General features: G+C 48.0%; 1 protein-coding gene across 1 annotated transcript in view; it reads right to left on the bottom strand.

Annotated features, from left to right (window-relative positions):
- FADD (Fas associated via death domain) overlaps positions 1-2,140 on the bottom strand; it is a 40,948-nt gene extending 38,808 nt beyond the window's left edge. The window contains exon 1 of the mRNA XM_075283635.1: positions 1,600-2,140. Coding sequence (XP_075139736.1) covers positions 1,600-1,891 — 292 coding nt within the window. The 5' untranslated portion in view covers positions 1,892-2,140. The remainder of the gene's footprint in view (positions 1-1,599) is intronic.
- Positions 2,141-13,255: the final 11,115 nt, after the last annotated feature.

Genomic DNA, 13,255 nt, shown 5'->3' with positions numbered 1-13,255 from the left:
TGTGCGCGCATATACAGGGTAGGGCGCATAAATATGTGCCCGCATAAATATGTGCACGCATAAATATGTGCACGCATAAATATGTGCGTGCATATACAGGGTAGGGCGTATATATATGTGCTCGCATCTATGTAAACATAATAAATATGTGTGCGCATATACAGGGTAGGGCGCATAAATATGTGCTTGCATAAATATGTGCGCGCCTATACAGGGTAGGGCGCATATATATGTGCTCGCATCTATGTAAACATAATAAATATGTGCGCGCATGTACAGGGTAGGGTGCATAAATATGTGCGTGCATAAATATTTGTGCGCATATACAGGGTAGGGCGCATAAATATGTGCCCGCATAAATATGTGCGCGCATATACAGGGTAGGGTGCATATATATGTGCGTGCATAAATATGTGCGCGCATATACAGGGTAGGGCGCATAAATTTGTGCGTGAATAAATATGTGCATGCATAAATATGTGCGCGCATATAGAGGGTAGGGCACATAAATATGTGCGTGCATATTTATGTGCGCGCATATACAGGGTAGGGCGCATAAATATGTGCGTGCATAAATATGTGCGCGCATATACAGGGTAGGGCGCATAAATTTGTGCGCGCATAAATATGTGCGCGCATATACAGGGGTGAATCTATCCCTTTCGCCGCCCGAGGCGAACTACAGAAAGCCGCCCCTCCCCCCGATGAGGGGACGGAGCGAAGGGGCGTGGCGGAGCAAAGGGGGCGCATAAATTTGTGCGCGCATAAATATGTGCTCGCATAAATATGTGCGCGCATAAATATGTGCGCGCATATACAGGGTAGGGCGCATAAATATGTGCGTGCATAAATATGTGCGCGCATATACAGGGTAGGGCGCATAAATTTGTGCGTGCATAAATATGTGCGCGCATATACAGGGGTGAACCTATCCCTTTCGCCGCCCGAGGCGAACTTTCGCAGCCTTGCTCTCTGCCTGAGTGTGAGGGGAGGCTGCTGGAGCAGCGCTGCTCCAGTGGCCTCCCCAAACCACCGCTCGGTGCTAAGCCAGTCCAGGACAGCTTGTCCTGGACTGGCTAAGGTAATCAAAAATGCCGCCTTCCCTGTGGTCCTGACATAGCGCTGCATGAAGCGCTCGCTTCAGGTCGCCTCCTGGGATGTGCGGCGCTGGATAGATAGAATAGTTTTTATTTCACATAATTCCAGTTTTCTGTCTCTGAGCTCCTATGAGGTTATTCAGGACATTCCCCACTTTGGGTTTCCCCTCTTACTTCGCTCTCCTCTCCCCTTCGCTGTTATTAGTCTTTGGGGCGGAGTATAATGACAATTCCTAGACATGGCCATTGCAGGTTCCCGGCCTGTGTGCACAACGCTATATAGTCAGCAGCACATCCTCTCTGTGTGAACAGGGCTGACAATTCCTATATCCCCAGTGAGCCCCATTACTTCAGGTTACACTTTTGGGCCTTGGAGTCCCTATAGGACCGCCTTATTACGTATCATTTACTTCCAACTATACAGCCCCTTGGCATGTGGTGGGACTAACGCTTCAGGCTGCACTACTACCCTAGAGGGGATAAGACACAGGTGGGCATTTACCTCGTGCCGCAGCGTCGCCCTGGGCCGTTGCCCCTTGGAAATTTTCTACTTCTTGCGCGAGATCGTAACGTTTAATGTTGTTCAACAACTTGACGAGAAAACTGAGGTCGTCTTCAGAGATCAGCACCAGCTCCTGCAGCTGCCGGAACAGATGTATGGGGCTGGTGATCGACTCCATTTTCTTTCTGACTATGGGGCCCTGACACAAAAACTTCATGTCCTCCAGTTCCTTCTGGCTCAGACTGTCGGAGATTTTTAACAAAAGGATGTGGAGTTCCATCGCCGACTCCATGTCGCTCGGTGTCACCACGATAGGCCTCCCTGGTTGTGTTTCACTTTCACTTTTCCAAAAATATTCCTTTTAGGCTCCAGTATAGCAGCACAGGGCTACGGTATATACGACCGTAGAAGGATACAAGGTAGCCCACCTACACCGGGCGCACAGACCTGAGATACACAAACCCTTCACTTCCTGGTTGTAACATCCAGTCTTGAACTTTTTGCAGACTCCTCCGAGCAGGAAGTTAGTGAGAAGCGAGGACTGAGCATGTCCTGTCCCTGCTGCTCCCCCGCCCAGCCCCTCCTCGCCTGCCAGGCAGCTGACGTATAGACAACCGCCTAGTCCTGGTGAATGCACAGTCACAACTGTCGTAGTCGTAGTCACCATTCTCCGACAAGTTTTTTTGTTTTTTTTTATAGTTAAACTTTTTATTTCGTTGGAACTTTTAAGCATTCGATGTTTATTCAGTTGTAAAAAGAAACAAAAAAATTGTCAAATGTGAAAAGAAAATAATACAAAAATAAAACAATAAAATTTGCGGAATTGTCAAATTAGAATAAAAAAAGGAAAATAAAACAAAAATGACACAATGAAAAAAACCCGAAATAAATCATAAAATTTGAGAATTTCCTGCCTGTTTACCCTCTGACTACAGACTACAATGGGAGGGGTGACGTCCCTGATAGGAGTATGGGGGGTTCAGCTCCTCGATTTGAGTATTAAAAGGGTTTCCCACTAACGGGTCCGACCACTTGGATCCCACCGATCAGCGGAACGGGGACTTTCATATAGGGGAGGAGTGATCATTTATGCATACCTCCTAACCGTCCCGATTTCCACGGGACATTCACGATTCCGGTGACGTGTCCCGCGGTCCCGGTTGGAGGGAGGTATGTCCCGATTTCAACTCAGATCTGCGTCCAGAGGACGCAGATCTGAGTTGAACACATACGCGGCTGAAGCAAGGAGCTGTCACAGTTCAGCTCCTTGCTTCGCCGCCACACGCCGCCTACTGGCTGTGTAGACGCGATGTGATGACGTCACATCGCGTCTACAACTGTGCGCGCGAGAGAGAGAGCGGCGAGGGAACGTGGAGAAGGTACGTGTAATGTGTACACTGAGGTGGAACGTGAAACTGGGGGCTGATGAAGGAGAGGACGGCATGACACTGGGGCAGAGATGGAGGGACATGAATCTGTGGGCAGAGATGAAGGGACATGAATCTGGGGGCAGAGATGGAGGGGACATGAATCTGGGGGCAGAGATGGAGGGACATGAATCTGGGGGCAGAGATGGAGAGGACATGAATCTGGGGGCAGAGATGGAGAGGACATGAATCTGGGGGTAGAGATGGGGGGACATGAATCTGGGGGCAGAGATGGGGGACATGAATCTGGGGGTAGAGCTGGGGGAACATGAATCTGGGGGCAGAGATGGGGGGACATGAATCTGAAGACAGAGATGGAGGGGACATGAATCTGGGGGCAGAGATGGAGGGGACATGTATCTGGGGGCAGAGATGGAGGGACATGAATCTGGGGGCAAAGATGGAGAGGACATGAATCTAGGGGCAGAGATGGAGAGGACATAAATCTGGGGGTAGAGATGGGGGGACATGAATCTGGGGGCAGAGATGGGGGACATGAATCTGGGGGTAGAGATGGGGGAACATGAATCTAGGGACAGAGATGGAGGGGACATGAATCTGGGGGCAGAGATGGAGAGGACATGAATCTGGGGGCAGAGATGGGGGACATGAATCTGGGGGTAGAGATGGGGGAACATGAATCTGGGGGCAGAGATGGGGGACATGAATCTGGGGACAGAGATGGAGGGGACATGAATCTGGGGGCAGAGATGGAGGGGACAATTATCTGGGGGCAGAGATGGGGGGACATGAATCTGGGGGCAGAGATGGAGGGGACATGAATCTGGGGCAGAGATGGAGGGGACATGTATCTGGGGGCAGAGATGGGGGGACATGAATCTGGGGGCAGAGATGGAGAGGACAAGAATCTGGGGGCAGAGATGGGGGACATGAATCTGGGGGCAGAGATGGAGGACATGAATCTGGGGGCAGAGATGGAGGGGACATGAAACTGGGGGCAGAGATGGGGGACATGAATCTGGGGGCAGAGATGGGGGACATGAATCTGAGCAGAGATGGAGGGGACATGAATCTGGGGGCAGAGATGGAGGGGACATGAATCTGAGGGCAGAGATGTGGGGACATGAAACTGGAGGCAGAGATGGAGGGGGGACATATAACTTACGGGTGACTGTAGGAGGATTATACTGTGTACGGGCACATGAAAAATTAATGAGAATGGGCGGGGTCAACACAAAAGTGGGCGGGGCTAAATTTACCGCTACGCGGTTCTTGAAAAGTTGGGAGGTATGTTTATGGGATCGCTCAGCCCACATACGTTTATGTCAGCAGCACATTCCCTGCAGGGACCCCATCTGTTCTGAGAATGGGGGGCCAACAACCCCCACCAAAGCCGAGTGTGCACCGTTGTAGTCTCTGTAGCTCCCCTTTACTGAAATGGACACAGTAACCCGGCCCTCCCACTAGGGTGGAGCTGTGCACATGGCCACAATCTCAGTGTTAATTTCTGTGCTGCCCAATTCCGCAGCTGATCTGTGAGGGTGCCAGATGTTGATACCAGATCAGAGGGGTCTGACTCAGACCCCTCTGATCTGATATCAATCACCTGTCCTAAGAATCTCCCCCGAACGGAAACCCAAACGCAGATGTGAATAGGGTCTGACCCCTCAGGTGCTGTGATCAGTAGCCATTATGGCATCTGGGTGGTTAGAGGGTGCAGGTGTTCCTTGTTTCGGCCCTTGAGTCCCCCTTAGCACTGCGACATCACGGTTTCTCCATAGCTGATGCAGAAATAACAAAAAAAAAAAATAACAAGTCACTTTTCCTTCCTTTTTTCTCCTGAAATAACTGCAAACTAATTTCCTTGTGGAACGGCGACAAAATTTCAGTAGCAGCCGCAATAATCCGTAAAAAGTATGACGGTGGTAGACTGCCACCTAGTGGTGAAAGACATTAGTGCAGGTTCTAAATCAACCGTGTCTATCTAGTGACGGGGTGGTCCCATAGCATAGATCAAAATATGGTGTATTTTTTGTCACTTTATTCTCTTTCCATGACCTTTGGGCCAATTCCAAATACCTCCCCCCTTATTTGCTAACATTGCGCTTCCTTTGGAGGGGGCAGATCCATGGAGGTGCAGACATAGCCCTATTGCTTAGTGTGGCTGGGGTGATGACATTTATGGCCTCTAACACCTTCTTATTCAGGTGTGTCATTATACACTGATGTGTTTGCATTTTATTCAGGTTATGGATTATGGTTTGTACTGTCCATTGGAGTGAAGCGGGTCTCATCTACTCATCTATTTATAGTGGCCGTGTATGGCTTGTAAAGCAACAAAAAGATCCGTTTTCGGCACAGTGACGTGGTCCACGAGCCCCTGAAGAACCTGATATTTCTGAATGTGGATCAGCAGAGGAACACCTATGACTGTGGGGTATTTGCTATAGTGTTTGCCTACAAGCTCCTGGCAGAAGATGGTGACCCCACAGTCATGTATGACCACGAGAGAATGAGAAACCATCTTATATCCTGCCTGCAGAATGGCAAGATCACAGGAGGAAAGAACCGCAGAGCGTTCACGCCATGGTTCTTTCCGCAGCGTTTACGCCCAGTGGGGCCTTAGCCTAAGAGGATATAATATGATTCTTTATATTTCAGGTTTTATTTATACGCCCGTGTTCACACTGACCCGGCCAGCACAGCTATAATATATTCAGTGATAATATTTCCTCTGCTGTCATTAGAATTTTATGGGCATCCATTACTATTTCTTTTCAGCGTGTTTTCACTTTTTGGCAATAGGTCGCCTTTTTGCAGACGATGCATTGATACACATGTCCTCTAGGGGGCAGCCAGGTTCACAAGTAAAATTTACAGAGGCTGCAAGAGGATTTTTCCCACAGTGACATCTATGTAGTACGGGTGAGATGTGAAATATTCTGTAAGATCCTGCACATACGTCACGCAATAGCTCAGGCCTCTGTAAGATTCTGACCCACCTTCACCATCATAGCTGTCTTCATGTGACTTTAAAGGGGTTCTTAAAGGGGCTCTCTGAAGTCAGATGGATCTGTGTTTGATCCACGGTGTTTATACAGATACAGCGCCATCCATATGGTTGTGGTTGTGCTTGGTACTGCAGGTCAGCCCCATACTCTCAAATGAATCGGCATATCTAAAGTGTACAAATAGTGAAAAGGTTGTAGGTGTAACAGGAGCCCCTCAGACAATGAGATAGGACAGTGATGCCCTAGCCTAAGGGTGGCCATGTTTCTCTAGCCCCCACCATTCCTGAGCAATCTGTGTAGCAAGCTGTGCAGTTAGTCTCAGTACCCAATATGCTAATTAGGCTCTCTACTGTCAAGTGGGCCGTCCTAACCTGGGAGCAGATCGTCTGTGACACCAGAGAGCCTAAACTAACAACATTCATTGCTCAAGAATGGTGGGGGCTAGAGAAAAAAATTCCAATTGTGCCAGAATCGGCGGAGGGGAGCCCAACTGAATGATCCAAAAGGATGGAGGAGGTGGTGAAAAGGTCCCTTTAAGGATCCAAGAGAGCACAGTCAGATTTACGTTTCTGGGTGCAGGTCCTCTTTAACCCCTTCTGCTTTACACAAGGATCCTCGATCTTTTTCACGCGCAGTCTGGGCAGCCGGACACCTCTTCACATCTTCATCCCCCGACTGTTGTCTCCAAAGCAAAGAAACTTTCTCGAAAGAGAAACATTTAGATTTGTTAACACCAGGCGAGTAAATTGTCTGCTGGAGCCACAATAAGTCCATACAAGGGCAGCGCCGCAGCCAAAAACCGTCCACATACATCAATAATCGCACCGAGTTTATGCAACGCCGGGATCATCTGCAGCCTCCCACATCTCACAAGAGCCCGAGGAGCAAACATCTGCCAGCAGCTCCCGGCCAAGGCTACAATTACCGAGCGCTCGCTCTGTCATTACACCGTCCTCTGCTCACACGCATGGAAAAGAAGATGAGCTTCTGCCCTGGAAACCAATGGCCGCCGCCCGGGGATGGCAAACTATGGACTACACAGAAATACTGCATGTTACAGTACACGCCTCCGTCATACGTGTATTACATGGTCGGCCGTTCGTTTGATACTATATTACGATCACTGATCTTAGTGATCGCCGCTGATCACAATGGATTCACCATTGTCAGGCAATCCCTTTAATAGTAGGGACTTATTTATAGGGGGTGCGGAGGTCGCGGTCACACTTTGGGGCCATAACAACTTTTGACCCATCAGGGACACCGTTCCTTTAAATCAGGGGTCAGAAACCCTTGCACTCCTGCTTCTAAGGACAACTGTGCATGCTGGGACTTGTAGTCTCACAACCACTGGAGTGCCGCAGGTTGCTACCACTGCTTTAAATGATGCATAATAATTGGGGGCCCCTTTAAAAATTACACATTGGGGCCCAGGAGCTTCAACATAACATACTTAATTCTCCATTCACTACCAGAGCTGCATTCACAATGCTGCGCTTGAGGATGTAAGTTTTGTTTATATCACAGGATTATAGGTTGCCTGCTGTACAATTGACAGCTCCACCAGAGCACGAACCAGCAGGGGGCAGTAGTAACATTGAGAATTAATAGGAGATGAACAGAATTTTGAAGGCAGCTCTGGATGTGAATGGAGTATAGAACATGTATAAACTATTGCTTGGCTTTTTCTGAGGACCCTTTTGCTCATCAGATTTATTCTTTTAAGTTTAATGTCCCCCCTCTATCTATCCCCACAGTTTCTTGTCATTTGTCGTATGTAATGTGTAGTATAGGTGGTATAGATGGAATATAATAGAAGAACTGCCAACGTTTAAAGGGGTTGTCCTATACTGCTAGTTTATGTGGATATAAGACTTTTTCTAAATACATTGCTTTATCAAAACTGCTTTGTTTGGCGGCTATCTTAATTTATTCACTTCATTGTTTACACTGCGTTTCTATGACCACTGGCCCTGGACAACACGACGGGCTTATCTTTTCAGTCCCCAAGTGACATAGCTGTCTGCTCTCAGGGGGGGAGGGAAGGGCTGAGTGCTCGGCCGCAGCTCTGAGCTGTGTATGTCTCTGCCACATACGGAGCTCCTCAGATAGGGGAGGGGGGAGGTGAGAGCTCCGGGATTTCTGAGCTCTTATCAGTCGGTTTAATTGAATTTGGCTGATAAGGGCTGAGATAGGGAGTCCGGTACCTCTGTATGTATTACACACTGACTCAAGTCCAGCTCTGCTACATCAGCTTCATACTGTGGTAACTCATTTACAACCAATTCCTCATTACTGCCTGCAAACATAGCAGAGCAAGTGAAACCCCGCCCACCAATGTGCTGAGAAAACCAGGAAGTGAAGAGAGGACAAAGCCTGCAGGCTGGTGAACAAGCATGATGGGAATACCCCTTTAACATAAAAAAAAACCACTGCCCTCCCTGCTGCTCTGTCCCAGGTTTCTTGTCCTGCAGAGATGTGAGTGATGTCATCACATTGCGCCTACAGCTTCTGGAGCCAGAGCCCATAAGGGACACAATGTTGAGGCGGGGCTGTCTGCTCCTGCCTCCCCACTGTATTCAACACGTTTCTGCGAACGCAGATGAGTTACTGTATATCCGGGATATACCTCCCACCAACCGGGACCACGGGACTGTCCTGCAGAATCCGGGACGGTTCATAGGAGATTGCATCATCCCTAAGCAAGGACCAGGTGTATGACAGCAGATGGGACATGTAGTTCTCACCAACCTCTCCATATCTGCCTAGATCTTGAGCCCGTATCCCTGATAAGTATAAAAAGTACAGGGATTGTACAGTATGCCGTCTAAGGACCAGAACAATGGACAGGCAAACTGCTAGTGGTTACGGACACCATTGACTGGCAGTGGATTAGGCTGTTCTAATACCGTTCATTCATAATGTCTACGAGTCTATTCACATGTCGTTTTGTTTTTTTGGATGGACTGTTTCTGTGGTGTCAAAAAACACATGCTCGACCTTTACCCATTTTGACGGACATAAAGATATCCTTGTGAATGGACTCATAGACATTCATTGGCGTTAAAATAGCCATGTCATGTGAATAAGCCCCTTTGACGGACGGCTGCCGCTGTTTTGTTGAAACCTGAAGGTCAGATGTAGTAGAAAACAAACCGTTCTGGAAGTTTTTTGCCATTTCTGGTTGCAGTAGAAGACGCTGCAGAATATCCGATCATCATCCATCTTTATAGATTGCAGAATTTTTGATTTTCTTAGGATACATTTTGCAACCTGCTCATGGACCATAAGATCCCAAGGTTCCCATAGACTGTTCTATTCCGCAGAGCTACCTCCATGTTGAAGCCTCTGTCCTGCAAAAATCGTAGAATACTCCGCAATGCCGTCTCGCCCCCCTCCGAGTCCTTCTAATGAGTCATTATTTCAGGTTACCAATTAATTCCACATTGCAGAAGGTCAGGGTGTCGTTCTGTTCCTGACACAGGAAATACCTTTTCCTCCTGCTTCTTGTCACCAGTCACTCCGAGATTCTGTATACACAACCGTACTAAAGAAAAAAAAAAAAAAAAAAAGTTGCATCTTCTGGTCCTCAAAATAGCCACCTCTACTTCATCATCTGGAGCCAGCCGGCCCATAAGACGGATCTGCGTGCTTACTGTCTAAGGTCATCTCCTTGTTAATTCATAACTTTCAGCCGTTACATAAAACTTTAATTATGGCCCTGGATTCCACAAGGACTGGAGCTGGCACCGGGGCCCGGAACATCTGGCCAGGGTTCAGCTGTTAAGTCATTGAGCCACAGTATAACCGAGATGAGAGGAACTGGGCGCGCGGCTGCGTTCCACCGCTTGCGATGAGTGACAACCCTGGCATCGCGCGCTTGATTAATCAATTCCACATTCCGACTGAGGGGAAAAAAAAGGGAACAAATTTGTAAAATTTTTTGGTTTCGATTTAAAGGGGTTGTCCAACTGGAGCAGAGGGTGAGAATTGTATAAAGTTGGTAGAGGAAACAACACAAGGCTACGATCGTATCTGTGCTGGAGACTTCGTTGGAGACTCCCTCAACCAAAAAAGTTCTGCGTGGAGGACACCCAACAGACCCCAGACATAGTCAATGGGGTCCATTGGATTTTGTGTTACTGCCTGTACGTTGATCGGGTCTGCCGACTGTTCTGAACAATGGAGAGGCAATGCCAGTACAAATCTAAGGGTAAGTTCACAAGGCGATTTTTGGTCCGGAACCTGTGGTGGAGGCCACCTCAGGTTCTGGACCAAAAGCCGGGTAGCCGCGACTGAAAGCCAGTGCACTGCTCCGGCATCCAGCCGCGCACTCCACTCCAAATTAGGACCAATGAATGGGCCTAGTCCGGAGGAGGGAGTGTCTTCAGGTCGAATCGCGATGCAACTCAGCCTGGAGAATGAGCACCTTGCTTTTTTTTTTTTTCCCGAGAGCCGGAACAAATGGCTCCCGGGAAAAACTCCTGAGTTGCCCCCATTGATTTCAATGGGAGCTGTCTTTTTGGTCAGGATTTTGAGGCGGATACGGCTTCAAAATCCTGACCAAAATACTATGTGTGACCTTACCCTAACGCAACTCACCTTTAAGTCCCCGTTACAGCACCGGCAGCCTTGTCCTTGCTGGACAAGAAGTGATGATATGGTGGCCAAAGTTTTTTAATCCAACCCTATGTTGGTCATACGTGACTATCACCATAGACTTCAACAAAATTTGTGCATGAACGCAACGTATCGGTGATTTGGCAATTGCACAAATGTTTTTAGACTTAAGCTGAAGGAAATTGGGGTAAAGGAGTAAAAATTTGGGACTGGGAGTGCAGGGGAGTTTGATAATATCTGGCCAGATTCATCTAGGATGACGTAGAGGTTGTGTACGCCGGAGGACCTGTTACCTTAAGATGGAGCTGCTTCATGTAACGCACCATTCGTCACAGACAGCTAATACCCGGAAGGTTCCTGTACAAAGCTTTTCTAAGGTTAATGGTAAATCTGTTTCCTGTCATGGTGGAGCTGTAACAATAGACATTAATGTGACGGCCCGCTCTGCCAAGAATGTGTTTGCATCATTGGACCCCGTACTGTAAACTGTTGTACAAGCCGTCATACTTGGCCGTGTGTCACTGGAGGCCGCGGGAGATGACAGTAATAATATAATATTAGGATGTACAGGACCGCGCTGGTATCTGTGAAGGCCTGGGGCAAAGAGATAGACTTGGTCGGAAGAGACAAATTTGTATTCTCTCTGGGACGTGATGGTGAAGACCCCTAAAATCATGGGGGGAGGGGGGAAGCTACCACTTTAACAGGGCTGCTCTTTGCCTACATTGATATTGTTACCCTATGTAAATCAGAGGAGGGCCACTCGTTGGTGCATGCCATGTCAACCCAGGCCTGAAGGGGGCAACACTAACTACAGTCGTCCTCAATACCACTCCCTCTAGGATAGATTGGACCTGACTAAGGGCTTATTCCATACAAAGTTTTCTGTGTCTGAATGGAGACCAAACTGGCACAGGGGCGAGCTGACGATTTATAAAGAGGGTCGTGCCCTTAATAAAGACTGGCGTACAAATCACCAGTCTTAATAAATCTGCCCCTTTGTCTGCAATGTGACTGTTCACACGCATTTTTATGGTCAATTTAAGAGTCCTATTTTTGACAGTTCGTCACTGTATGAGGGTCCCAAAATGGACATGAAAAAACAGACCATGTGTTTGACAGTCATTACTACCCAAGACATTGTGAATATGTAGGACTTTCAATCTTTACGGGGCAAAGGGATTAGGCCGAGCCAGGTCCTTCTCTTCTCATGGGCCCTATTGCAACCACATGGTATGCATGCCATTGACTTCTAGTGCACAGAGTTGTCCTTAGATCCTACAGCTTATTGCAACCACATGTTATGCATGCCGTTGGCTTCTAGTGCACAGAGTTGTCCTTAGATCCTACAGGCTATTGCAACCACAGGGTATGCATGCCATTGGCTTCTAGTGCACAGAGTTGTCCTTAGATCCTACAACCTATTGCAACCACATGGTATGCATGCCGTTGGCTTCTAGTGCACAGAGTTGTCCTTAGATCCTACAACCTATTGCAACCACATGGTATGCATGCCGTTGGCTTCTAGTGCACAGAGTTGTCCTTAGATCCTACAGCCTATTGCAACCACATGGTATGTATGTCGTTGGCTTCTAGTGCACAGAGTTGTCCTTAGATCCTACAGCCTATTGCAACCACATGGTATGCATTCCATTGACTTCTAGTGCACAGAGTTGTCCTTAGATCCTACAGCTTATTGCAACCACATGTTATGCATGCCGTTGGCTTCTAGTGCACAGAGTTGTCCTTAGATCCTACAGGCTATTGCAACCACATGGTATGCATGCCGTTGGCTTCTAGTGCACAGAGTTGTCCTTAGATCCTACAGCCTATTGCAACCACATGGTATGTATGTCGTTGGCTTCTAGTGCACAGAGTTGTCCTTAGATCCTACAGCCTATTGCAACCACATGGTATGCATGCCGTTGGCTTCTAGTGCACAGAGTTGTCCTTAGATCCTACAACCTATTGCAACCACATGGTATGCATGCCGTTGGCTTCTAGTGCACAGAGTTGTCCTTAGATCCTACAACCTATTGCAACCACATGGTATGCATGCCGTTGGCTTCTAGTGCACAGAGTTGTCCTTAGATCCTACAGCCTATTGCAACCACATGGTATGTATGTCGTTGGCTTCTAGTGCACAGAGTTGTCCTTAGATCCTACAGCCTATTGCAACCACATGGTATGCATTCCATTGACTTCTAGTGCACAGAGTTGTCCTTAGATCCTACAGCTTATTGCAACCACATGTTATGCATGCCGTTGGCTTCTAGTGCACAGAGTTGTCCTTAGATCCTACAGGCTATTGCAACCACATGGTATGCATGCCGTTGGCTTCTAGTGCACAGAGTTGTCCTTAGATCCTACAGCCTATTGCAACCACATGGTATGTATGTCGTTGGCTTCTAGTGCACAGAGTTGTCCTTAGATCCTACAGCCTATTGCAACCACATGGTATGCATGCCGTTGGCTTCTAGTGCACAGAGTTGTTCTTAGATCCTACAGCTTATTGCAACCACATGGTATGCATGCCGTTGGCTTCTAGTGCACAGAGTTGTCCTTAGATCCTACAGAGTCCACTGTCCATTGGTGCGCCCAGGATCCATCAGGAATAACGCAGTCCACTCCTCCTCA

Source organism: Leptodactylus fuscus, chromosome 7, assembly GCF_031893055.1.
Source record: "Leptodactylus fuscus isolate aLepFus1 chromosome 7, aLepFus1.hap2, whole genome shotgun sequence".
Taxonomy (NCBI): Eukaryota; Metazoa; Chordata; class Amphibia; order Anura; family Leptodactylidae; genus Leptodactylus; species Leptodactylus fuscus.
This window is presented reverse-complemented; position numbering and strand designations above follow the sequence as displayed.